The 24,308-nt window shown below is 46.9% G+C and overlaps 1 protein-coding gene across 7 annotated transcripts in view; it reads left to right on the top strand.

The window, feature by feature from the left end:
* The first annotated feature begins 5,631 nt into the window (after positions 1–5,631).
* The window catches only part of WIPI2 (WD repeat domain, phosphoinositide interacting 2), a 47,471-nt gene continuing 28,794 nt past the window's right edge, over positions 5,632–24,308 (top strand). For 3 of the 7 annotated variants that reach the window (XM_050784052.1, XM_050784048.1, XM_050784047.1), the window contains exons 1-2: positions 5,662–5,944; positions 15,304–15,386. In XM_050784052.1, the coding sequence (XP_050640009.1) occupies positions 5,871–5,944; positions 15,304–15,386 (157 nt within the window). In that variant the 5' untranslated portion in view covers positions 5,662–5,870. Of the gene's footprint in view, positions 5,945–8,560; positions 8,615–15,303; positions 15,387–24,308 lie in introns of all 7 variants that reach the window. The other 4 variants (XM_050784050.1, XM_050784046.1, XM_050784049.1 and 1 more) reach the window with 3 other exon arrangements.

The raw sequence follows: 24,308 nt of genomic DNA, 5'->3' as shown, positions 1-24,308 counted from the left end.
GGCTAGAGTGCAGTGGCACGATCTCAGCTCGCTGCAACCTCCACCTCCAGAGTTCAAGTGATTCTCCTGCCTCAGCCTCCCGAGTAGTTGGGACTACAGGCACGTGCCACCATGCCCAGCTAATTTTTGTATTTTTAGTAGAGATGGGGTTTCACCATGTTGGCCAGGATGGTCTTGATCTCTTGACATTGTGATCCACCCGCCTCGGTCTCCCAAAGTGCTGGGATTACAGGCTTGAGCCACCACGCCCGGCCTGGCTGACTTTTTTCACTCAGTATTATGTCAGTGCGATTCATCCAGATCATGTATGTCCTTTCCATTGCTGTATTCTTTTGGATGAATAGACCATCATTTATTTACTTATTCCACCTGAGGTGGATGTTCGGTTATTTCTGGTTTTGAATTATTATAAATACAGTAGCTATGAACATTCTTATTTATGTCTTTTGGTGAAAATATGCACTAATTCTACCATATATGCACCTATAAATGCATATACAGTGCATTTGACTGAGTCATAAGGTATATATATGTTTAATTTTAGTAGATAGGCCGTGCGCAGTGGTCTGAGGTCAGGAATTCGAGACCAGCCTGGCCAACAAGGTGAAACCCCGTCTCTACTAAAAATACCAAAATTAGCTGGGCGTGGTGGTGGATGCCTATAATCCCAGCTACTCGGGCAGCTGAGACAGGAGAATTGCTGGAACCTGGGAGGTGGAGGCTGAGGTTGCAGTGAGCCGAGATCATGCCACTGCACCCCAGCCTGGGCGACAAGAGCAAAACTCTATTTAAAAAAAAAAAAAAAAAAAAAAAAAAAAAACCTTTAGTAGATAGTGCCCAAGTTTTCCAAAGCAGTTGAAACAATTTAGACTTTCATCTTGCAGTGAGTGGAGATCACGCCACTGCACTCCAGCCTGGGCAAGAGCGAGACGCCGTGTCAAATAAATAAATAAATAAATAGACTTTCATCCCCAGTGTATGAGAGTTCCAATTGCACTCTATGGTCATCCACACTCGGGATTGTCAGTTGCTTTAATTTTAGCCAATTTGGTGGATGCTTAGTAATATCTCATTTGCTCTTAATTTGCATTTTCTTTTTCTTTCTTTTTTTTTTTGAGATGGAGTCTCGCTCTGTCACCCAAGCTGGAGTGCAGTGGCACCATCGCGGCTAACTATAACCTCCACCTCCCAGGTTCAAGCAATTCTCCTGCCTCAGCCTCCCGAGTAGCTAGGACTACAGGTGCCCACCACCACACCCGGCTAATTTTTGCATTTTTAGTAGAGGCGGGGTTTCACCGTGTTGGCCAGGATAGTCTCGAACTCCTGACCTCAGGTGATCCACCCACCTCGGCCTCCCAAAGTGCTGGGATTACAAGCGTGAGCCACCACACCCAGGCTTAATTTGCATCTTCTTAATGAGTATTAATGATTACCACCTTTTCAGATGCTCATTAACCATTCTGATATCCTCTTTTGTGACGTGCCTGTGTTCAAGTATTCTACCTCGTTAAAAAAAAAAAAGAGAGAGAGAGAGCTCTCTATATGTTTCCTATTGATGTGCAGAAGTTCTAGGTGTAATTCCTTTGTCAAAAATATATATTGCAGGCTGGGCGTGGTGGCTCACGCCTGTAATCCCAGCACTTTGGGAGGCCGAGGCCGGCGGATCATGAGATTACGAGATCGAGACCATCCTGACCAACATGGTGAAACTGTGTCTCTACTAAAATACAAAAAATTAGCCTGGTGTGGTGGCGCATGCCTGTAGTCCCAGCTACCAGGGAGGCTGAGGCAGGGGAATTGCCTGAACCCAGGAGGTAGAGGTTGCAGTGAGCCAAGATTGTGCCACTGCACTCCAGCCTGGTGACAGAGCAAGACTCCGTCTCAAAAATATATATACATATATGTATATATATATGACAAATATATGTATCCCTAAGGCTTGCCTTTTCTTCCTCTCTTAATGGTCTCTTGAAAACAGCCCATTCTTCTCAATGTTGATGAAGGCCAATCGCTCATTTTGTGATTACTACTACTTTTTTTTTTTTTTTTGAGACAGAGTCTCGCTCTGTCATCCAAGCTGGAGTGCAGTGGCGCGATCTCAGCTCACTACAACCTTCACCTCCTGGGTTCATGCCATTCTCCTGCCTCAACCTCTCGAGTAGTTGGGACCACAGGCGCCTGCCACCACGCCCGGCTAATGTTTTGTATTTTTAGCAGAGACGGGGTTTCACGGTGTCAGCCAGGATGGTCTTGATCTCCTGACCTCGTGATCCGCCCGCCTCTGCCTCCCAGCATGCTGGGATTATAGGGGTGACCCACGGCGCCGGGCCTGTGGTTACTGCTTTTTAAAGAACTTGTTTTGGTTTGAGACAGGATCTTGCTCTGTCACCTAGGCTGGAGTGTACTGGCGTGGTCATAGCTCACTGCGGGCTTAAACTCCCAGGCTCAAGCCATCCTCCTGCCTTAGCCTCTGAAGGAGCTGGGACTACACACACACACCACTACGCCCGGCTAATTTTTGTGTTTTTGTACAGACCAGGTTTCCCCACGTTGCCTAGTCTGGTTTCAAACTCCTGGACTCAAGCAATCTGCTTGCCTCAGCCTCCCAAACTGTTGGGATTAAAGGCATGAGCCAACACACCCGCCTTAAAGTACCTGTTTAGACCACTTTGTTTATCCCAAAATCATGAAGGCATTCTCTTGTTTCCTTCTAGAAATTCTATTGTTTTTACCTCTCACATCTGGGACTATAATCCATCTCAAATTAATTTTTGAATGTGGTGTGAGGTAGGGGTATTTATTCCCTTTATTGAAAAGACCGTCCTTTCCTCAATGATTTCCAATGCGTTCTTGACCCTATAATTAGAGTTAACTTCCGTAAGCACTCATTAGATCGTTGCATTTTCCTACCTGTCTTCAGCGGCAGACCATTGCTCTTATGGACAATAATCAGATAATGATCAGTTCCTTGCTTAACAATACCCAACTTGATCTGGTCACCTGCTGTCTCTCCTGCCAAATCTCGCCTTGTGTCTGCCTTTCCACTCTGAATATAGAGTTATTTGGACAGGTCACACCCTCATCCCCAAGCCCTTCCCATATACAGCATTTTCATTCCCTTAGACTAGTTACTCAAACTTCAGGTCTCATCTCTTCCAGGAGCCTTCTCAATAGCACAGTCCCTGTCCCTTACATCCAGGTTGTGTGACTTACAGATATGCATTCACGGCCGGGCACAGTGGCTCATGCCTGTAATCCCAGCACTTTGGGAGGCCGAGGCAGGCGGATCACCTGAGGTCGGGAGTTCGAGACCAGACTGACCAACATGGAGAAACCCCGTCTCTACTAAAAATACAAAAATTAGCTGGGCGTGGTGGTGTTCGCTTATAATCCCAGCTACTCAGGAGGCTGAGGCAGGAGAATCACTTGAACTCGGAAGGTGGAGCTTGCGCTGAGCCAAGATTGCGCCATCGCACTCTAGCCTGGGAAACAAGAGTGAAACTCCATCTCAAAAAGAAAAAAAAAAAAAGAACATATATGCGTACCTTGTACCCCCGTTTCTTTCTCTTTTTTTTTTTTTTTGAGACAGAGTCTTGCTCTGTCACCCAGGCTGGAGTGCAGTGGTATGATCTTGGCTCACTGCAAGCTCCGCCTCCCAGGTTCACACCATTTTCCTGCCTCAGCCTCCCTAGTAGCTGGGACTACTGGTGCCCACGACCACGCCCAGCTAATTTTTTGTCTTTTGTTTAGTAGAAATGGGGTTTCACGGTGTTGGCCAGAATGGTCTCAATCTCCACCCGCCTCGGCCTCCCAAAGTGCTGGGATTACAGGCATAAGCCACTGCGCCCGGCTGTACCCCCGTTTCTAATTACATTTTTTTATTTTATTTTTTGAGACAGAGTCTCACTCTGTTGCCCAGGCTGGAGTGCGGTGGTGCAGTCTCGGCTCACTGCAGCCCCCACCTCCCGGGTTCAAGCAATTCTTCCACCTCAGTCTCCTGAGTAGCTGGGATTACAGGGCTGCGCCACCACACCTGGCTAATTTTTACATTTTTCATACAGACAGGGTTTCACCATGTTGGGCAGGCTAGTCTCGAACTCACGAACTCTGGTGATCCACCTGTCTCAGCCTCCCAAAGTGCTGGGGTTACAGACGTGAGTCACCATGCCCAGCCTATTTTATTTTATTTTATTTTAGATGGAGTCTCACTCTTTCGTCCTTCTAGGCTGGAGTGCAGTGGTGCAGTCTTGGCTCACTGCAACCTCTACCTGTTGGACTCAAGCAATTCTCCCACCTCAGCCTCCCTAGTAGCTGAGATTACAGGTGCCCACCACCACACTCAGCTAATTTCTGTATTTCTAGTAGAGACGGGGTTTCACCATGTTGGCCAGGCTGGTCTGGAACTTCCGACCTCAGGTGATCCACCTGCCTCAGCCTTCCAAAGTGCTGGGATTACAGGTAAGAGCCATCGCACCCGGCCTTCTAATTATATTTAAATATCTCCCCATTATAACTTCTCTGAGGGAAAGGAGGAGGCCTATTTAGTTCACATGAGAGGTTCGTCCTAAATACTGTTGAATGAATGAATAAATTTAAGGGAAGATTCTGTCCCAGGAACCCAGACAGTATGGACCTCAGAGAAACAAGGACGTTTCCAGTCTCAGATCTAGTGCTTGGCAAATAATTATTTCTGAGCCTCAATTTTCAAATCTGTAAAATAAAGATGTACTATTCTCTACATAGGATTGTAATGGGCATCAAATAAGATAATGTGGCCGGGCACAGTGGCTCACATTTGTAATCCCAGGGCTTTGGTAAGCCAAGGTGGGAGCATCACTTGAGGCCAGGAATTCGAGACCAGCCTAGGCAACATAGTAAGACCCCCCCCCGCCCCTCCCCCTATCTCTACAAAAAATTTAAAAGTTATCAGGGTGTGGTGGCATGTGCTTGTGGTCCCAGCTACTTGGGAGGCTGAGGTGGGAGGCTCGCTTGAGCCTGTGAGTTTGAGGCTGCAGTGAGTTGTGATTGAGCCTCTGCACTCCAGGCTGGGCAACAGCGCGAGACCTTGTCTTTAAAAATAATAAAATGATAAGGTAATCCGCAGAAGCATTCAGCACAGTGATTGGCACATGGAGGGGCCATTGAGTTTTTTTTTTTTTTTTTTTAGAGACAGAGTCTCGCTGTATCGCCCAGGTTGGATGGAGTGCAGTGGCACGAACTCGGCTCACTGCAATCTCCGCCTCCTGGGTTCAAGCGATTATCTTTCCTCAGCCTCCCGAGTAGCTGGGATTACAGGCGTGCACCACCAAGCCCGGCTAATTTTTCTTGCATTTTTAGTAGAGAAGGGGTTTCACCATTTTGGCCAGGCTGCTCTCGAACTTCTGATCTTAGGTGATCCGCCCGCCGCGGCCTCCCGAAATGCTGGGATTACAGGCGTGAGCCACCGTGCCAGGCCATTGAGTATTATTAAGAGGAGGGTACGAAGAAAACACTCCCGCCCGCTCTGCCCCATGCGCATGCGCGGCCGCGGCGCGCCCTCAGCCGGACCCCGCGGGCCCCAACGCGTCCCCACGCGTGCGTGATCCACCGGAACCCAAGCCTAGGCAGGAGGTGAGGGGGCGGGGCCTCCGCAGTGCGACTGCGCCGCGCGAGGCCGTGCGTCGCGGGGGCGGGGCGCGCAGGCGCAGCGGGCGCCCCGGCTCCGGAGCATAAACAAGAGCGGGGACGTGATGAGGCGGCGGTTGATCTTAGGGCGGCTAGTGGCGGCGACCCAGGCGGCTAGCGGGGCCCGGCGCCGACCCTGAGTGCAGCCTGACCCGCCCTCGCGCGCGCGCCCTCCCCGGCCGGGCCCACTCGCCGCGCGCCCAGCCATGAACCTGGCGAGCCAGAGCGGGGAGGCCGGCGCCGGCCAGCTGCTCTTCGCCAACTTTAACCAGGACATCACGTAAGGCCGGGGTCGGGGGTCTGGGTCGGGGTGAGGCCACGGTCGGACCCGGGCTAGGGGGAGGGCCTCGCTGCCAAGCTCGGCGGGGTCGCAGGCTTGGCCTGCCTGCGGGCCAAGGCGGGCAGAGGCGTCCCAGGGGGCGGGCCCGGGGCGCGCAGGGAGGGGCGCCCTCCAGGGAGACCCTCGGGCCCTGGCCTGGAGCTGCGGCCCCGGAGCGGGAGAGGTGGTGGAGAGGGGACCTGCTTTCACCATCTTGCGGGGAGGCCCCCTGGCTTCAGACCTCACTACTTCTCGCAAAGTTGGGGCCGAACTTTGGGGCTTGACTTGTCTTGGCCGCCTGTGGAGCGCTGGCAGTGGGTCGCTTCCTCTCCTCTCCTCTCTGCCCGCTTCTTGCTCAGCGTCTCCCACTCACTCTCCTTTGAATCAGGCCCTTCTCCTTGTCTCTTCATCGTCTTAAGGTCCCTTCTCTCTCTCTTGATTTTCTTTTCTTCGTTTCTCACTGTTTTTTTTTTTTTCTTTGTTTTTGTTTTTTGGGATTTGTTTTGTTTTGAGACGGAGTCTTGCTCTGTTGCCCAGGCTGGAGTGCAGTGGTGCGATCACAGCTCACTGCAAGCTCCGTCTCCTGGGTTCAGGCGATTCTCCTGCCTCAGCCTCCCAAGTAGCTGAGACTACAGGCACGCGACCCTGGGCCCAGCTAACTTTTTTGTATTTGTAGTAGAGACAGGGTTTCACCATGTTGGTCAGGCTGGTCTGGAATTCCTGACCTCAAGTGATCCGCCCACCTCAGCCTCCCGAAGTGCTGGGATTGCAGGTGTGAGCCACCGTGCCCGGCCCACACTGTTCTTTTTGGGAGGTAACTTTGATGTCTTCTGCAGCAAGTAACAAACTTAGCAATAACCTTGGTGTCTGACCTAGCTAGGGAGAAACCGAGCCAAGAGAGGCGTTACAGACCAGTGCCCCAGGAGTCTCAGAGCTCCACGGGGCGGGTCATCCTCTGGGCAAGAGAAGGCCTTAAGGCCAGCCCATACAGCCCGTGCATTCGGAACGCTGTTTGTCCACACTGATACGGGTTGGATGCTGCCTGGGAGGAGGGCTTGTGGGGATGGTTAATAGATGAGCGAGCTTTCTGGAGAGAGAAGGATGAGTTATGGGGTTGGCAGGGAGGAGAGCCATCTTGGAAGTGAGTAACAGGAAGTGAGGAAAGAGGAGGAGGAGTGGGTCATTTGGCATCTTACTAAGTCATTGGTTGAGTTGTTACTAGCTGAGTGGAATTAAGAAAGCAGAAAATGAGACTCTTTAGGAAATTAAAAGTGAACTGTAGAATGGCCAACACCCAGTGAGTGGTGTACAGGAGGCGCTCAATAGCAGCTTACCAAAGCTGTGAAGACAGTCGCACAGTGGGACTGCATTGATAATCGGAAGGGGCAAATCACCTCATCCAACTAGAGATGAGGAAATCCTTCCGAAAGGCTCCAAGCTGGCCTGGGTCTTCGAATTGGTTAATAGTGGAGTGGGGGCAGGAGTAGAATCTAGCCTCCTGAGTTCTCTTCCAGTGTTCTTTCTGCTCTGCCGCGCTGTTTTTTTTTCTATTTACAGAGTAGAATTCTGAAGACAGTGAATTTAGAAATAATAACATAACAACGTATAAAGATTAAAACTCCCAAGTACTGTAGTGTTCTGTGTGACCAAAAGCCAGAACAACAAACAATTCAGACAACCTGTTGCAGTTGAAGTGGAATAGACTATCTTAATCCAGATAGGGAAAAGGACATCACAACCCAATTCTAATTTCGCTTTTAAGCCCAAGCCCACAGTATTTGGAGACTAGTAAGAAATGGTAGTAGTAAAGGGGTTTATGCCATGTATAAATTAGTTTCCAAAACATTGTCGGCCACTCTTTCAGTTTTTCATTAATTATTTCTGTCAGAATGAAATCAAATATAGAAAAGCATTCTCTTTTGCTGTTACTTCAGCTGGACTGCCATGTTCCCTGTGTCACAGGAGAGTGTCACTCTGGCCTGAACTAGGACATTTTCACACTTACCCACTTCTCTATGCTCCCTGAAGTTATTACAGTTCAAGAAATTTCTGTTACTTTGAGATTTCATAACTTTGACTTGCCAGAGAGACCTTGATGTAGTGTAAACCTAAATTGGAATGAATAGTAAGCTAGGATTATACTAGAAGTTGACTGGGCTAAAATGACTGTAATTTGTTTTAAATCTACACTTGGAAGAAATAGAAGTTCCCGGAGAGAGCTTTTATGGCTTATACCTTTTCCTTCTTAATCTCCAGAAATTATTGAGGAGCACAATTTTTAGCAAGAGAAAGAACGTCCGTCTAGAACTCACATTTACTGTATTGAGTGAGAAACTTTGGAAGCCAGTTCACTTACTGGAATATATATATGTTATAGGATCATTTCCCTTTTTTTTGTCTTTTAAATTCTTTTTGTATTCGTTACATGCCAAACTATAACTGTCCTGCCTTTCTCCTTGTACTGGTAATATGATTTCCAATGTCGTACTTTTTCATGATTCTTGTCCTAAAAGTGTGCATACATTTTATTTGTTTTTTACCATCTGTTTTTTGTTTTGTTTTGTTTTTTTTACCTAGAGAAGTGAAAAGGGCATCAAGAGCAGCTGGTCTTGGCCGTCGCGCTGTTGTCTGGTTAGTTCCAACCCTGGTTTCTAAAAGTATCACCTCGGAAGGCTTATGTTAGAGGACTTTTTGGCTTTTTGAAATTGAAGTGAACCAGTTAATAAGTGGCAGAGGATCACTTGAATATGAAATGGAAATACCAAGGACTGCATTTTTCCAGTGGACACCACAGCTTGTGGGAAGTTAGTGATGTAGCAATGTCTGTTTTAAACACCATGTCTAAAAGGGATGGAATGAAGAAAGGGACTTGACTTTCCAAGTCTTGTGTTTGTAGAATGGATGTTATGAAGTGTCTGGAGACAGTAGGAGAAACCTGTTGTGTTCTTCCACCATGTCTCTTCTAGGTTATGCTCATTGTCCTGGGAAGGTACTGCTCTGTTCTCTTGGTTCATCTGTAAATCAAGGGTTTTTGTTTTTGAGATGGAGTCTCGCTGTTGCACAGTTGGAAGTGCAGTGGCACAATTATAATGATCATAGCTTACTGCAACTTTGAATTCCTGGGCTCAAGCGGTCCTCCTGCCTCAGCCTCCCGAGAAACCGGGACTACAGGCATGAGCCCCACACCTGGCTAATTCTTTTTTTTTTTTTTATAGTTTTTGTAGGCACAAGGTCTTGCTGTGTTGACCAGGCTGGTCTTGAACTCCTGGCCTCAAGCGATCTTCCTGCCTCGGCCTCCGAAGTATTGGGATTACAGGCATGAGCCATTGTTCCCGGCCTAAAGATGGTTTTTAAGATCCTTCACCCTTAAAGTTTTAAGTCATTCTGCCTGCTTTGCAAAGGATATGTTTGAGGAGGGCAGAGGGTGACTTAGGAAGATATTGTTCAACAGCAGTGACCAGTGAGAAGGAGACTGACTCGCCGTCAGGACTTGTGTGACCCACAGGGTGTGCGTCCTGCAGCCAAGGGAGAACTTAGATGTCACCCAGTTTCTGGCTTGGGTTCCGAGTGAATGTGATAACATCGTGGTGAAGAAGCCAAGGAGGAGAGAGCTCTACTTGGGATACTGATGAGTTGGAAAGGCTGCAGGGATGTGGAGGTGGAGGATGTGAGGTGGAGCAGGGATAGGGGTGGGCTGTCCATAGCCCTAAAAGAGACGGCACCAGGGCCTACCAGGGCCTACCAGGCCTTACCAGGTCTGGGCTGGCAACTACAGTTGAGGTTGCTTTTGGTTTACAGTGTCGGGCTGTATCCACCTAAGCTCGCAATCAAGTATGGCTTCTCCGCAAAGAGGATGAAGAAGGAGAATCTTTATGGACTGACAATTAGGGATGGGGGAGAAAAGGAAGAAAAGCAAAAAATCTGACTCACATCTTCATTTTTGAGTGGCAGTCACTGTCTTTTTGATGTTGAATGTTCAAGTTTCAATTCATTGACAGAGACTTTCAGTTAAAAATGATGGATCAAACATAAGCATTTATTTTGGTTCCATCCCCAGACCCTAATAAAATGTTAATCAGTAAAATGCGAAAAAAATATATTTTCTAATTTTAAACATTTCTTAATTTTTTATTTTAGTAGAGACGGGGTTTCACTTTGTTGCCCCGACTGGTCTCAAACTCCTGGCTTCAAGTGATCCTCCTACCTGGGTAGCTGAGATTGCAGACGCAAGCTACCACCCTTGGCCTCAAAAAGATATTTTAAAAGGCTTAAATTCATAGGATAGAAAGAATGAGAAAGGCGATATTAGCCAATTTGGAAGCTAGCGAGTGGTAAAGGAAGTGGGATCTAAAATTGCTAGTGAAGAAAGCAGAGAACCAACGTAGTTTAAACTGCAGAATCCCCGACAGGCTCGGGAATGGGCAGTCCAGGGCTCCAGAGGCGGAGTTGTGCAGGTGTGAAATGAGGAGGATGGGTTTCAAGTGTGTTTAAAATGCAGTGACTCTGTCCTTCCCTGGCAAAGGACAGGCCTGGTCTCTGGGTTTGGGCACCAGGCACAGTTGAAGGTGAGGAATAGTGGCAAAATGGGGGATTGAACCAATACATATTTGGTTATGATTTGCTAGTTTTCCCCTTTGTCAATGAAAGAGCCCACTGATGGGGACAGGCACAGTGACTCACGCCTGTAATCCTGGCACTTTGCAAGGCCAAGGTGGGAAGATCCCTTGAGTTCAGGAGTTAAAGACCAGGTTGGGCAACATGGGGAGACCTCGACTCTACACAAAACACAAAAATTAGCCAGGTGTGGTGGCACGCGCCTGTGGTCCCAGCTACTCGGGAGGCTGAGATGGGAAGATCCCTTGAGCCCAGGAGGTTGGGGCTGCAGTAAGGCGAGATCACACCACTGCGCTGCAGCCTGGGTGGCAGCGTGAGACCCTGTCTCAAAAAAAAACAAAACAAAACAAAAACCCCACTCTGTTGACTTAACAATAAATAAATAAACACTTTTTGGCAATAAAACTGTGTATTAGGGAAAAATCTCATACTTACCTGTTGCTCTGCCTCTCCCGTTAATATGTCTGCCATTTTATGGTCAGGTCAATTTTGAAATTGTTTAAGGCAAAATCTCCAAAGGGTTGTAGAACTTGATTGTTGATGTTGAGACAAAAATATCAATCACATTTATATTTAATACCATTCTTTAAACATACTCATCTAGGCCGGGTGCGGTGGTCGTGCCTGTAATCCCAGCACCTTGGAAAGGCAAAGCAGGTGGATCACGAGGTCAGGAGTTTGAGACCAGCCTGGCCAAGATGGTGAAACCCCGTCTCTACTGCAAATACAAAAATTAGCCAGGTGCAATGGTGGGTGCCTATAATCCCAGCTGCTCAGGAGGCTGAAGCAGGAGAATCATTTGAACCAGGAGGCGGAGGTTGCAGTGAGTTGAGATAGCGCCACTGCACTCTAGCCTGGGCGACAGAGCAAGACTCCGTCTCAAAAAAAAAAAACAAAAAAAACTTTTGCCAGGCATGGTGGCTTACATTTGTAATCCCAGCACTTTGGGAGGCTGAGGCAGGTAGATCACCTGAGGTCAGGAGTTCGAGACCAGCCTGACCAACATAGTGAAACCCCATCTCTACTAAATACAAAAAATTAGCTGGGCATGGTGGTGCATACCTCTAATCCAAGCTACCTGGGAGGCTGAGGCAGGAGAATCGCTTGAACCCAGGAGGTGGAGGTTCCAGTGAGCCGAGATTGTGCCACTGCACTCCAGCCTGGATGACAGAGCGACACTCCATCTAAAAAAAAAAAAAACTTATCTTTACAATAAAGTGTCCTCATACTATGGTATATATACATCTCAAAAAATATTTGGAATATTTTTGTTTCCCTTTCTTAACTGACTGTAATGCACAGTTTTATAAACCATGGGGTTAAACTTCTAGCTGAGGTATTTAATATCCTACATCAGCTTCCAAATATCTGAACTAGATTGGCAGAGTCCAGTTTTAACAAATTCCGTGTGTAGGGAGCACAGCAGAGACCTGGGATGTCTAACCCAAGGATCAGGGACGAAGGCTCGTTAATTTTGCCCGTGGGAGAAGTCCCCCCGCCCCACAAGCTCATTTTATACATAATGCTAATAAGCTTGGTGATTTACTTTCCAAGTCACCAAGAAATTAGAAAGGACGGGCTGCTAATGATGGTAGGATGGTCACAAGGAAAAGTGATAACTGTCGGCAAAACGAGAGATAGAAAAATAGTTTTATAAACTCAGCGCTACAGGCCGGGTGCGGTGGCTCACGCCTATAATCCCAGCACTTTGGGAGGCCAAGGCAGGTGGATCACCTGAGGTCAGGAGTTCAAGACCAGCTGGCCAATATGGTGAAACCCCATCTCTACTAAAAATATAAAAATAAGCCGAGCGTGGTGGTGGCAGGTGCCTGTAATCCCAGCTACTTAGGAGACTGAGGCAGGAGAATTGACTGAACCCAGGAGGCAGAAGTTTCAGTGAGCTGAGATCGCACCACTGCACTCCAGCCTGGGTGACAGAGCAAGACTCCATCTCAAAAAATAAAATAAAATAAACTCAGCACTACAGTCTGGCTGTTTGATACCAAACCCTCAACTCAAAAGAACTTGTCTTCCCTTGTTTTAAGGACGCGGGAAGGTATACAATTTAAGAACAATTTGTTTTTTTAATCAGAAATTGGGAGTGCGGGAGTCATGCTTAAAATAGCAACCCTTAGTTATCTGGAAAATGTTTTCCTGAACATCAGTTTCCCAAAAGTTCTGGGTTGCTGAGATTTTGTTTTATTTTTAGCCTGGGGATATTACTGTATTCTTCTTGGTTCTTTTATTAATTTTCAAAATATTTACAGGTAATAATACCTAATTATTTCATTAATAAAACAATTGATACAACTAATTCAGTATAGTAAAGCAAAAAAATTTTGCGAGGAAAAATTATATGAGCTGGTAGAGTTTTGTTTCTGTTCTTTTTATACTTCTAAGATGAATCAGTGTGATTTTACAGATTAATACTGATTACAGTAACTCCCTTCTTGGAATACATTTCTTCCACATATATGTGAAAGAGTAGTTGTAAATCTCAAGTTTGTAATAAATGACATGATCATTAAAATAGCCCTGATCCTGTCTTGGGGTACAAATACTCAGTGTGAAACATCCCCTTTCCCTGTTTCAGCCTTCTGTTTTACCTGCTCGTTTTCGTGTTCTCCCAGATGTTAAAAGTGATCCTGGTATCTGATTCCTCCATACCCCAGTGCTTCCTGCTCATTCGCTCATCTTTCTTTTGCTTGCTGGACTTGCTTCTTGTTTTGCTTTCTTTGGTCAGCTGGGTTCTGGAGAGGCACTTTTTTGATGAGGAAACCCCTTCTGTGGTGTCCCTGAGGCCCCTGCTGGGAGGGACTGCTGAACTGTGGGTTCCTTGAGCCTCCTTGCAGAAGCAGTGGTGTTGGGTGATGAATATGGAATCATAAACGCAAGGCCATCAAACCAGTCCTCTGCTTTTTCCTTGTAAGCCGACAATGGGGCCTTTGATTCCAGACTCTAAGGTAGCTTTTGAGTCTGTTTCGTTTCCAACCCACTGCTCAGCCATGGCACAGCATAGGGGATGGAGTCACGGGTGTTAAAGGCCTGCAGAAGCACAGAGAGATGCCTGCGTCCACCTCCATTGTAAATACCTTTGTTTAAAATTTAGAAAATTAGGCCGGGCATGGTGGCTCACACCTGTAATCCCAGCACTTTGGGAGGCCAAGGCGGGTGGATCACAAGGTCAGGAGATCGAGACCATCCTGGCTAACACAGTGAAACCCCGTCTCTACTAAAAATACAAAAAAAAATTAGCTAGGCATGGTGGCGGGCGTCTGTAGTCCCAGCTACTCAGGAGGCTGAGGCAGGAGAATGGCGTGAACCCAGGAGGCAGAGCTTGCAGTGAGCCGAGATGGCGTCACTGCACTCCTGCCTGGGCGACAGAGCGAGACTCCGTCTCAAAAAAAAAAAAAATTTTAGAAAATTGGCTTACTTAACTTTTTTTTTTTTTTTTTTTTATGGAGTCTCGCTCTGTCACCCAGACTGGAGTGCAGTGGCGCAATCTCTACTTACTGCAGCCACCTCCTCCCAGGTTCAAGCAATTCTCCTGCCTCAGCCTCCCAAGTAGCTGGGATTACAGGTGCCTACCACCATGCCTGACTGATTTTTGTGTTTTTAGTAGAGACAGGGTTTTGCCATGCTGGCCAGGCTGGTCTCGAATTCCTGACCTCAAGTAGTCTGCCCCCTTGACCTCCCAAAGTGCTGGGATTACAGGCGTGAGCCACTGCACCTGACCAGCTTGCTTAACTCTCATACTCTGACGTATACTGTATGTATATATCAGACCACTTGAGAAACCCCAGTATGTTTTGAGGGAAACAATAAGGCTGATTACTTGTGCTTATATCCCAAACTTATATTTAAAATTGTATAGAGTTTGTTTTTTGGTATTTTTATTTTAATTTTCCCTCCACTTTATTGAGGTATAATTAAAATTGTATCTGTTTAAGGTATACAGTGTGATGTTTATATACACATGCCTTTTGAAGTGATCACCACAGTCAAGTTAATTAACATATGTATCACCTCAAATAGTTACGTTTTTGTGATAAGCACACTTAAGATCTGCTGTCTCAGCACATTTCAAGTACATGATACGGTATTATCAACTACAGTTACTATGCTGTATGTTAGAGCTCCAGAAAAAGTTTCTTGGTTTCTTTTCTTGAGACAGTCTCTCGCTCCGTCTCCCATGCTGGAGTGCAGTAGCAGGATCGATCTTAGCTCGCTGCAGCCTCAGCCTCCAGTCCTGGGCTCATGCAGTCCTCCCACCTCAGCCTCCCAAGTAGCTCCCTGGGACTACAAGGGCACCACCATGCCTAGCTAATTGTTTTATTTTTATTGTTATTTTTGTAGAGATGGAGTCTCAGTATTTTGCCCAGGCTAATCTTGAACTCCTGGGCTCAAGCAGTCCTCCTGCCTCGGCCTCCCAAAGTGTTGGGATTACAAGCGTGAGCCACCACATCCAGCCTCAGAAAAGTTTTATAGGATTTAAGTAATAATATTGTCTGTATTTTATTGACCTTGTGGCATCTTCCTGTGCCAAGCACTTGATACAAACAGTATGAAATGATTTGCTCTGTGCTGACTTGTGGTGAGCATGAGGGGAACTTGCTGGGAAATCGCTGGGAATGTGGGAGCTAGTTATCTACATTGTCACTGTCTGCACGTATCAGCTCTTATTTCTGAATTTGGCTTTTTTGCAGGTCCCTAGCTGTTGGTAGTAAGTCCGGTTATAAATTTTTCTCCCTTTCTTCTGTGGATAAGCTGGAACAGATCTATGAATGCAGTAAGTGTTTGCTTTATTTTTCCCCTTCTCTAAAAAAAAAAAAGTTGAATTGGAATGCGGTCTAAAATTCAGACACTGTGGTTGAAGTCCAGACACCCTCTGACCAGTCCTCTGCTTCTGCCTTCATCTCTCCAAGAGGTGGCAACTGGTGATACCTGTAGCTGTCTGCCCCGATCTGTGCATTTGCCTACATAGGAGTGCAGATACCGAGGGAGCTGTGTTCACGAGGGTCTTCAGTACGTGAGCTCATACCATATGTACTGGTCTGTAACTTCTCCCCCCACGGTTTGTTTTTTTTTTTTTTTTTAAGACGGAGTCTGGCTCTGTCATTCAGGCTGGAGTGCAGTGGCGCGATCTCGGCTCACTGCAAGCTCTGCCTCCCAGGTTCACGCCATTCTCCTGCCTCAGCCTCCCGAGTAGCTGGGACTACAGGCGCCCACCACACCCGGCTAATTTTTTTGTATTTTTAGTAGAGATGGGGTTTCAGCGTGTTAGCCAGGATGGTCTCAATCTCCTGACGTCATGATCTGCCCGCCTCGGCCTCCCAAAGTGCTGGGATTACAGGCGTGAGCCACCGTGCCCAGCTGACTTCTCTCCGTTTTTAATGCCATTTAAACCGTCTAGATTACTATCATAAAGGGCTTCCAGAAAATTGAAAATTTTACAGCCCCTGTAGGAACAATTTGTTTTCTCGCATTGGCATTTTACAGCCTTGAAGTGGCCCACATGTTGGAGAGGCGCATGGAACAGCGGGAGGCCATGCGCTTTGGCCTCTTGCTCAGTCATATTTTGTGTGGTTCTAGATGGATTCCTTCATCTCTGGGCCTCAGTTTCTTTTATTTTTTGCAAAACAGAAATAATGCACATCTATAAGATTATTGCGGGGGTTAGAGATTATGTATATGTATACTTAACAGTGTGCAAAAATGGTATTTGCTGAGTAAACCCCATGATGGAGACTGTGACGGGAAGCTTTGGACTCTTTCCACATGTGTAATTTTTAATTAAGATAATTATGGATTCACATGTAGTTGTAGGAAATAATACAGGTCTCTTGCATCCTTTATCCTGTTCTTCCCAATGGTAACATCTCACAAAGCCCCAGTGTAATATCACAGCCAGGATGTTGACATCCACCCCTCCTGGGCACACTCTCCAGTCCTCCTTGTGCTTATTTGTGTGTGCGTAGGTTCTGTGCAGTCTTTTTTGTTTTTTTTTTGAAACGGAGTTTCGCTCTTACTGCCCAGGCTGGAGTGCAGTGGTGCCATCTTGGCTCACCACACCCTCTGTCTCCCCTGGGTTCCAGCAATTCTGAACTTGTGCTGGTGACTTGAAATTATGGCGTTCTCCTGGCCCGCCAGCAGGTGGGGCCTTTCAGACTCCCTCCTGGGCCCTGGCCTCTCTGCAGGTGAGCCTGCAGGTGCCCCTCACCTCCATGAGGGGATGTGTCTGATTCTCCCCAGCAGTGTCTTTCTTGTTGCTGCCCCCAACAGCGAGTACCCAGGCCCTTTGCAGGGAGAGAGTGGGGCAGCAGAATTTACATGATCCGCGTCCCTGACTCATGGCTCCTGCTGGCTGGCTTAGGTTTTACTCCTTTCTTTGTCCTTAGACTTGCCTACTGGTGCTTACTAAATCTTCCAAAAAAGCCTTTCTTCTGCCATGGAGGCTGGGAGATGTGATCTGGGTGATAACATAGGTGTGAACCAGGACTGTTTATCCCAGGTGCCACCCGCCTTCCTGAAGCCCTGCCACCTGGCTGCCTTCACGTGAGGCACACAGGATTGCTCCCCATGGGGGGTTTCTGCAGTGGAGGGCAGCCCTGTCTCCAGGCTTTTATGAATGACTAAAAGATCTATTCAGTCCAGATCCAGATGAAGTACTTGAATTGTGCTATTAAATTGTTGCTGGAGTCACTATAGTCATCTGTTTTCAAACACACAGAATATTTTTTCCCCTATGGGGGGCCAGTGCTTAGAAAGAGTGGAAGAATGCCAAATCCTGGTCTTTCCTTTTCCTCAAATTGAAGTTTGGTTACTGACTTCTAGTGCCTTATTTCCCAGAGATTTTTAGTGGAACAAAATGGGATGTCTTGATAGTATCTTTTAGAGTGGATATTGGCCGGGCGCAGTGGCTCAGGCCTGTAATCCCAGCACTTTGTGAGGTCAGGGCAGGCGGATCACATGAGGCCAGGAGTTCAAGACAAGCCTGGCCAATGTGGCAAAACCCTGTCTCTACTGAAAATACACAAAAATTAGCCAGGCATGGTGGCTCACACCTGTAATCCCAGCTACTAGGGAGGCTGAGGCACGAGAATCACTTGAACCCAGGAGGCAGAGGTTGCAGTGAGCCAAGATTGTGCCACTGCACTCCATCCTCAGTGACCGTGAGACTCTGTCTCAATAAATAAATAAAAAGGCCGGGCGCGGTGGCTCAAGCCTGTAATCCCAGCACTTTGGGAGGCCAAGACGGGCGGATCGCGAGGTCAGGAGATCGAGACCATCCTGGCTAACACGGTGAAACCCTGTCTCTACTAAAAAATACGAAAAACTAGCCGGGCGAGGTGGCGGGCGCCTGTAGTCCCAGCTACTCGGGAGGCTGAGACAGGAGAATGGCGTGAACCCGGGAGGCGGAGCTTGTAGTGAGCTGAGATCCGGCCACTGCACTCCAGCCTGGGTGACAGAGCAAGACTCCGTCTCAAAAAAATAAATAAATAAAAATAAATAAATAAATAAATAAATAATAAAGAGTGGATGTTTACTGACCAACATGGTACGACGGTAGGTGCATGAATTTCTGTGTTCTTCTTAGTGAACCTTGGCCCTTAAAAATAGATGATGAAATGGACAAAGAATGTTTTGAGGGTTAATACTTTTTTTTTTTTTTGTGATGGAGTCTTGCTCTGTCACCCAGGCTGGAGTGCAATGGCGCGATCTCGGCTCACTGCAAGCTCTGCCTCCCAGGTTCATGCCATTCTCCTGCCTCAGCCTCCCAAGTAGCTGGGACTACAGGCGCCCGCCACTACACCCAGCTAATTTTTTGTATTTTTAGTAGAGACAGGGTTTCACCGCGTTAGGATGGTCTCAATCTCCTGACCTTGTGATCCGCCCGCCTCGGCCTCCCAAAGTGCTGGTATTACAGGCGGGAGCCCCCGCGCCCGGCAAGGGTTAATACTATAAACTGAAGCTATTATGTTGTTCTATTCCTAGAATGTTATCTGTCTTTCCTCTTTCACATCCTTTTTTTTTTTTTTTTTTTTAGTAGATAAGATAATGTCTCTTAGAAAACAGGTCGGCTACTAAGTGAAATGTCAAGATTGTTTTCCAGCATTTTTCTGTAGGTAGACTCACAAGAAAGAATATTTCTTCATGTCTCAGTGTTTAGTTCAGACTCAGTATTGACTTCTACTCTCAAAACTCTTTAACAGTCCATCATAAAATCAGATCTTTGCTGTCACTCACTGTGGCTGTTACAGAAAGAATGAGCCAGAGCTGGTCTTAGAGAAAAACATGATGGACAACTACTTGTTCTTCTTTTATTTACTTAGAAAAGAAAATTCACACACACACAAAAGCTTGGTCAAGCAGTACTGGAAGATAGATTTTCTACTATCAGTGTTATCATTTCGGACTTGAAAGTTGCAGGAGCTGCCAGATAGGCTTTGCTCATTGTTTATGGACACCTCATATACATATATATATGGGGACAGAGTCTCGCTCTGTCACCCAGGCTGGAGTACAGTGGCATAATCATAGCTCACTGTACCCTTGACCTCCTGAGCTCAAGTGATCCTCCCCCCTCAGCCTCCTATCTGGGACCAGAGGCACGCACCACTACACATGGCTAATTTTTTTGTAATTTTTGTAGAAACGGGGTCTTACTATGTTGCGTAGGCTGGTCTTGAACTCCTGGTCTCAAGCAGTCCTCCCACCTCAGCTTCCCAAAGCGCTGGGATTACAGGCGTGAGCCTCCGCGCCCGGCCTCTCGTGATCATTGCTGGGATTACAGGCGTGAGCCTCCGCGCCCGGCCTCTCATATGATCGGCGCTGGGATTACAGGCGTGAGCCTCCGCGCCCGGCCTCTCATATGATCGGCACTGGGATTACAGGCGTGAGCCTCCGCGCCCGGCCTCTCTCATGATCGGTGCTGGGATTACAGGTGTGAGCCACCGCGCCCAGCCTCTCATGTGATCATTTTCTCTCTCCATGTGCATTTTTGTTGTCGTCCTCGTTTTTTGAATATACATAATGCACAAAATGTGGTCTCTTTTCTCTAAAATATTCTACAACAATATCCTACACTGTTAGGCAAAATAAATGAAGGATATCGGTTTATTATTTGTAAAAGATCACAAAAGTTTAGAAGTTGGCTTTTTTCAAAAGCTGCACTGTGTGTTTTCTTTGCATTTGCTAAGCTGGTTTCTGAGCTAGGAAAACAGATCTCATAAACATTCAGTTCTGAAACCCAGCACAAGCAGATTGCTCCTTAGCTCAGCAAAAGTGATTAGAGCCTGCGTTGATTATGGAAGCGAAGCCGTTGACATATAACACCTTTTATCAAACCTTCCTGCTTTGCCAAGAAACTAATCATTTACTTTACGGGCCATCATCTACGTCTTAAGGTTTGAGAAATGGTGCTTTCTGATGTTAGTCCTATTTGACAGGCGGTGCATTGGTTGGAATATTAATTTCAGTGAGATTTATAGTAATGGATCCTACAGAGGAGAAACCACGAGCGTCTCTTGGCGTAAATCTGTGGTGATGGAATGCTACCTTGCATCCTGGCGGAGCCGCAGGCACACGTGGAAGTGGATTCAAGCAATTATCTCATGGCCTCGTTCTTCCCTTCCCACTCCAGGAGGTTCATCGTTGTCAGCTATAAACCACGCCAGCAGAAGCAAAAAGCAACATTCTTTTTTAAATCAAGTAATTAATTTCTTAACTTTTAGTCAGGCAATCTCTAGGAGGGAAGTTTGGCAGAAACGGTGGCTAAGGCCACCTAGAATGAGTGCTAAAAGCAAGGCCTTTGACCCTGTAGATCACTGGAGTTTGCGTTCAACCTTTGTCTTTTTTTTTTTTTTTTTTTTTTGAGTTGGAGTCTCGCTCTGTCACCCAGGCTGGAGTGCAGTGGCACAGTCTCGGCTCACTGCAAGCTCCGCCTCGCGGGTTCACGCCATTCTCCTGCCTCAGCCTCCCGAGTAGCTGGGATTACAGTAGCGCCATCACACCCAGCTAATTTTTGTGTGTGTGTATTTTTAGTAGAGACGGGGTTTCACCATGTTAGCCAGGATGGTCTCGATCTCCTGACCTCATGGCCCGCCTGCCTCGGCCTCCCAAAGTGCTGGGATTATAGGCGTGAGCTACCACACCCTGCCATATTCAGCCTTTCTTAGTGTCAGCCTGAATGCCTCTTGGCACCGGTGTCCTGGGACGTGTCATCTTGAGTCAGTACATCTGTGCAGTCTGGTTTCTTTGCTTTCATTTGATTTTTATGGTGTCTTTCACCTAGCAGCCTGATCCACTGTCCACCGTTATTTCATGGGAGGGCTGAGCCAGGTTTGTACTTCAGTTTAGTGGAAAGTGATTGTTCTGGGTATGCGGGTTCCATGTATATTTATGTGTTTAAAAGCTCATCTGGGCCGGGTGCGGTGGCTCACACCTGTAATCCCAACACTTTGGGAGGCTGAGGCGGGTGGATCACCTGAGGTAAGGAGTTCGAGAACAGCCTGGCCAACATGGTGTAACCCTGCCTCTACTAAAAATGCAAAAATTTAGCCAGACATGGTGGCGCGCTCTTGTAATCCCAGCTACTCGGGAGGCTGAGGCAGGAGAATCACTTGGACCTGGGAGTCAAAGGTTGCAGTGAGCCAAGATTGTGCCACTGCGCTCCAGCCTGGGCAACAGAAAAGACTCTGTCTCAAAAATAATAAAAAATAAGAAAGTTCATCTGTATGTGAAGTGTAATAGAAAAATATTAGAGCATCTTAAAATAATATGGTAGAAAAATGGCAACAAGCCTAAACTACTAGCAATATATAAAAGTAGGTTGCTTTCTGAAAGGTGTATTCCTGAAAAGATCTAGTCAGATTGGTCTGTAGAACTCAGTGTCACTGCGAAGTGCATCCTTTTGTGTTATGGCTGTTACCACCACCACCACTACTACTACTGCGTTTTTAAAACACAGGGTCTCACTCTGTCACTCATGCTGGAGTGCAGTGGTGTCAACATGGCTCACTGTAGCCTCAACCTCCCGGGCTCAAGTGATCTTCCCCCTTCCCACATAGCTGGGCCTATAGGTACACCACGCCCGGCTAATTTTTTTTTTTTTTTTAAGAGTTGGGGTCTCCCTGTGTTGCCGAGGCTGGTCTTGAACTTGTGGGCTCAGGCCATCTTCCTGCTTCAGCCTCCTAAAGTGCTGGGCTTACAGGCATGAGCCAATGTGCCCGGCCTATTAGTTGTTTTTTTTTTCTTTTTTTTTTTGAGACATAGTCTCATTGTATCGCCCAGGCTGGAGTGCAATGGCAAGATCTCAGCTCGCTGCCTCCTGGGTTCAAGCAGTTCTCCTGCCTCAGCCTCCCGAGTAGCTGGGATTAGAGGCATGCACCACCACGCCTGGCTACATTTTGTATTTTTAGTAGAGATGGGGTTTCACCATGTTGGCCAGGCTGGTTTCGAACTCCTGACCTGAGGTAATCCACCCGCCTCAGCTTCCCAAAGTGCTGGGATTACAGGCAGGAGCCACTGCTCCTGGCCCTGGCCTATTAGTCTTAAGTAATGACAAAAATGTGTTCACTCCAGAATGATTGGTGGTTCATCTCTGCCCTTTGCAGAGCCACCTCTCCTACTTTTGGTTACTGACTCGTGTAAATGTGATGAGAGTTATAGATCTATTTCCCCCAGAACACTCAGTGTTTATCATATGGTTTTAGCGGTGTTAGAGACTCCTGAAGCCCATCCACTTATCCATGGAGACCTGGTCTTTGCGGTTGGCCCTGACACTTAGTTTCTGGCCTGCCTCTGCTGCTGCCCATGTCCGCACAGGAGGAGGTGGCTCACTGCGTGCAACCTCCACTTCCCGAGTTCAAGCAGTTCTCCTGCCTCAGCCTCCTTAGTAACTGGGACCACAGGCATATGCCACCACGCTCATCCAATTTTTGTATTTTTTTTTTTGTAGAGATGGGATTTCACCATGTTGGCCAGGCTGGTGTCAAACTCCTGACCTCAAGTGATCCACCTGCCTCAGCCTCCCAAAGTGCTGAGATTATAGGCCTGAACCACCGTGCCAGGCTTTATTCGTAATTCTTAAATCAACTCAAACTGAGTTCTTTTTTTTTTTTTCCATGCAGTCATGTGCTGCTGCTGTTGTTTTCTTAACTACCTGTTTCTGCCCTTTGCCTGTTTTTCTGTTGAGTTATTTATCTCCTAATGACTTAAAGCAAATTAGCCATTTGTTAGGGGTTGCAAATATTTTTCTTCTGGACTGTCATTTGCCTTTTGACCTTGTTTATGATTCTTTTCACCATTCTGAAGTCTTGAATTTCTATATACTTAAATGCATTGGTCTTTTTTTGTAAGGCTTCTAAATGCTAGAAAGGGTTTTTCCTACTCCCGGCATGTACATAAAACGTTTCCCAAGGTGGTCCTCTAATACTTTGGGGTCGTGTTTTACCTTCAGTACTTGGAGTGTATTGGATGTAAGGAATCCCTCCCTTGCATTCAGGGGCTGGGAAGGATGCTTGCCTGTGACCTTTCTTATGTAGAGGAGCTTACTCTGAAGCATTTAGGGTGAGTGTCGGAAGGAGCTTCTCTTCCAAACTTCAATAAAGAAAAAATCGTTGAAGCAAAATGGTGGAAAGTTAATATTTGTTGGATTAGGTGGTGAGTATATGGAGGTTCATTTTACTGTTCTCTTTTGTGAATATTTGCAGTTAAAAAAGAGCTTTTCTGCCTTCATCCTCTCATCCCTGTTTAAAACATTCTGAAAGCCCTGCTTTTTCCCATTAACATTTTAGGAAAACCATTTCCAAATGATGGTTGGTGGTATTACCTTCTTAGCACCTGCACGTAAGCAACTGAAGACATCATTTTTCTTTCTAACATTTTGTTAAAGGAAATTTTCAAACTGAAAAGTTGAAAGTATTTTACAGCTAACACCTGTGTATCCACCACTTAGATTCTTCCCTTAACTTTTTTTTTTTTTTTGAGACGAGTCTCACTCTGTCACCCAGGCTGGAGTGCAGTGGCGCAACCTCAGCTCACTGCAAGCTCTGCCTCTTGGGTTCACGCCATTCTCCTGCCTCAGCCTCCCAAGTAGCTGGGACTACAGGCGCCCGCCACCTCGCCCGGCTAGTTTTTTGTGTTTTTTTTAGTAGAGATGGGGTTTCACCGTGTTAGCCAGGATGGTCTCGATCTCCTGACCTTGTGATCTGCCCATCTCAGCCTCCCAAAGTGCTGGGATTACAGGCGTGAGCCATCGTGCCTGGCCCTTCCCTTAACATTTTACTATACTTGTCCTAACACACACACACACACACACACCCTCACCCTCATACCCCCATCCATTTTTTTTTTTTTACTTTTATTTCTTTTTTTGAGACAGCGTCTAGCTCTGTCACCCAGGCTGCCAGCCTGGGAGTGCAGTGGTGCAATCATAGCTTGCTACAGCCTTGACCTCCGGGGCTCAAGCGATTCTCCTGCCCCTGCCTCCAGAGTTGCTGAGACTACAGGAGTGCACCGCCATGCTCAGCTAAATTTTCGATTTTTTTTATAGGGACAAGATCTGGCTGTGTTGTCCAGGCTGATCTCAAACTCCTGGGCTCAAATGATCCTCCCACCTCAGCCTCCCGGAGTGCTGAGATTACAGACAAGCCACCACACCTGGCTATATTTTTTGTGTGGGCGTTTCCAGGTAGATGATGGGCATCAG

The sequence above is a fragment of the Macaca thibetana genome, chromosome 3 (genome assembly GCF_024542745.1).
Source record: "Macaca thibetana thibetana isolate TM-01 chromosome 3, ASM2454274v1, whole genome shotgun sequence".
In the NCBI taxonomy this organism is placed as follows: Eukaryota; Metazoa; Chordata; class Mammalia; order Primates; family Cercopithecidae; genus Macaca; species Macaca thibetana.
Note: the sequence above shows the minus strand (reverse complement) of the source record. Positions and strands in the feature narration are given on the sequence as shown.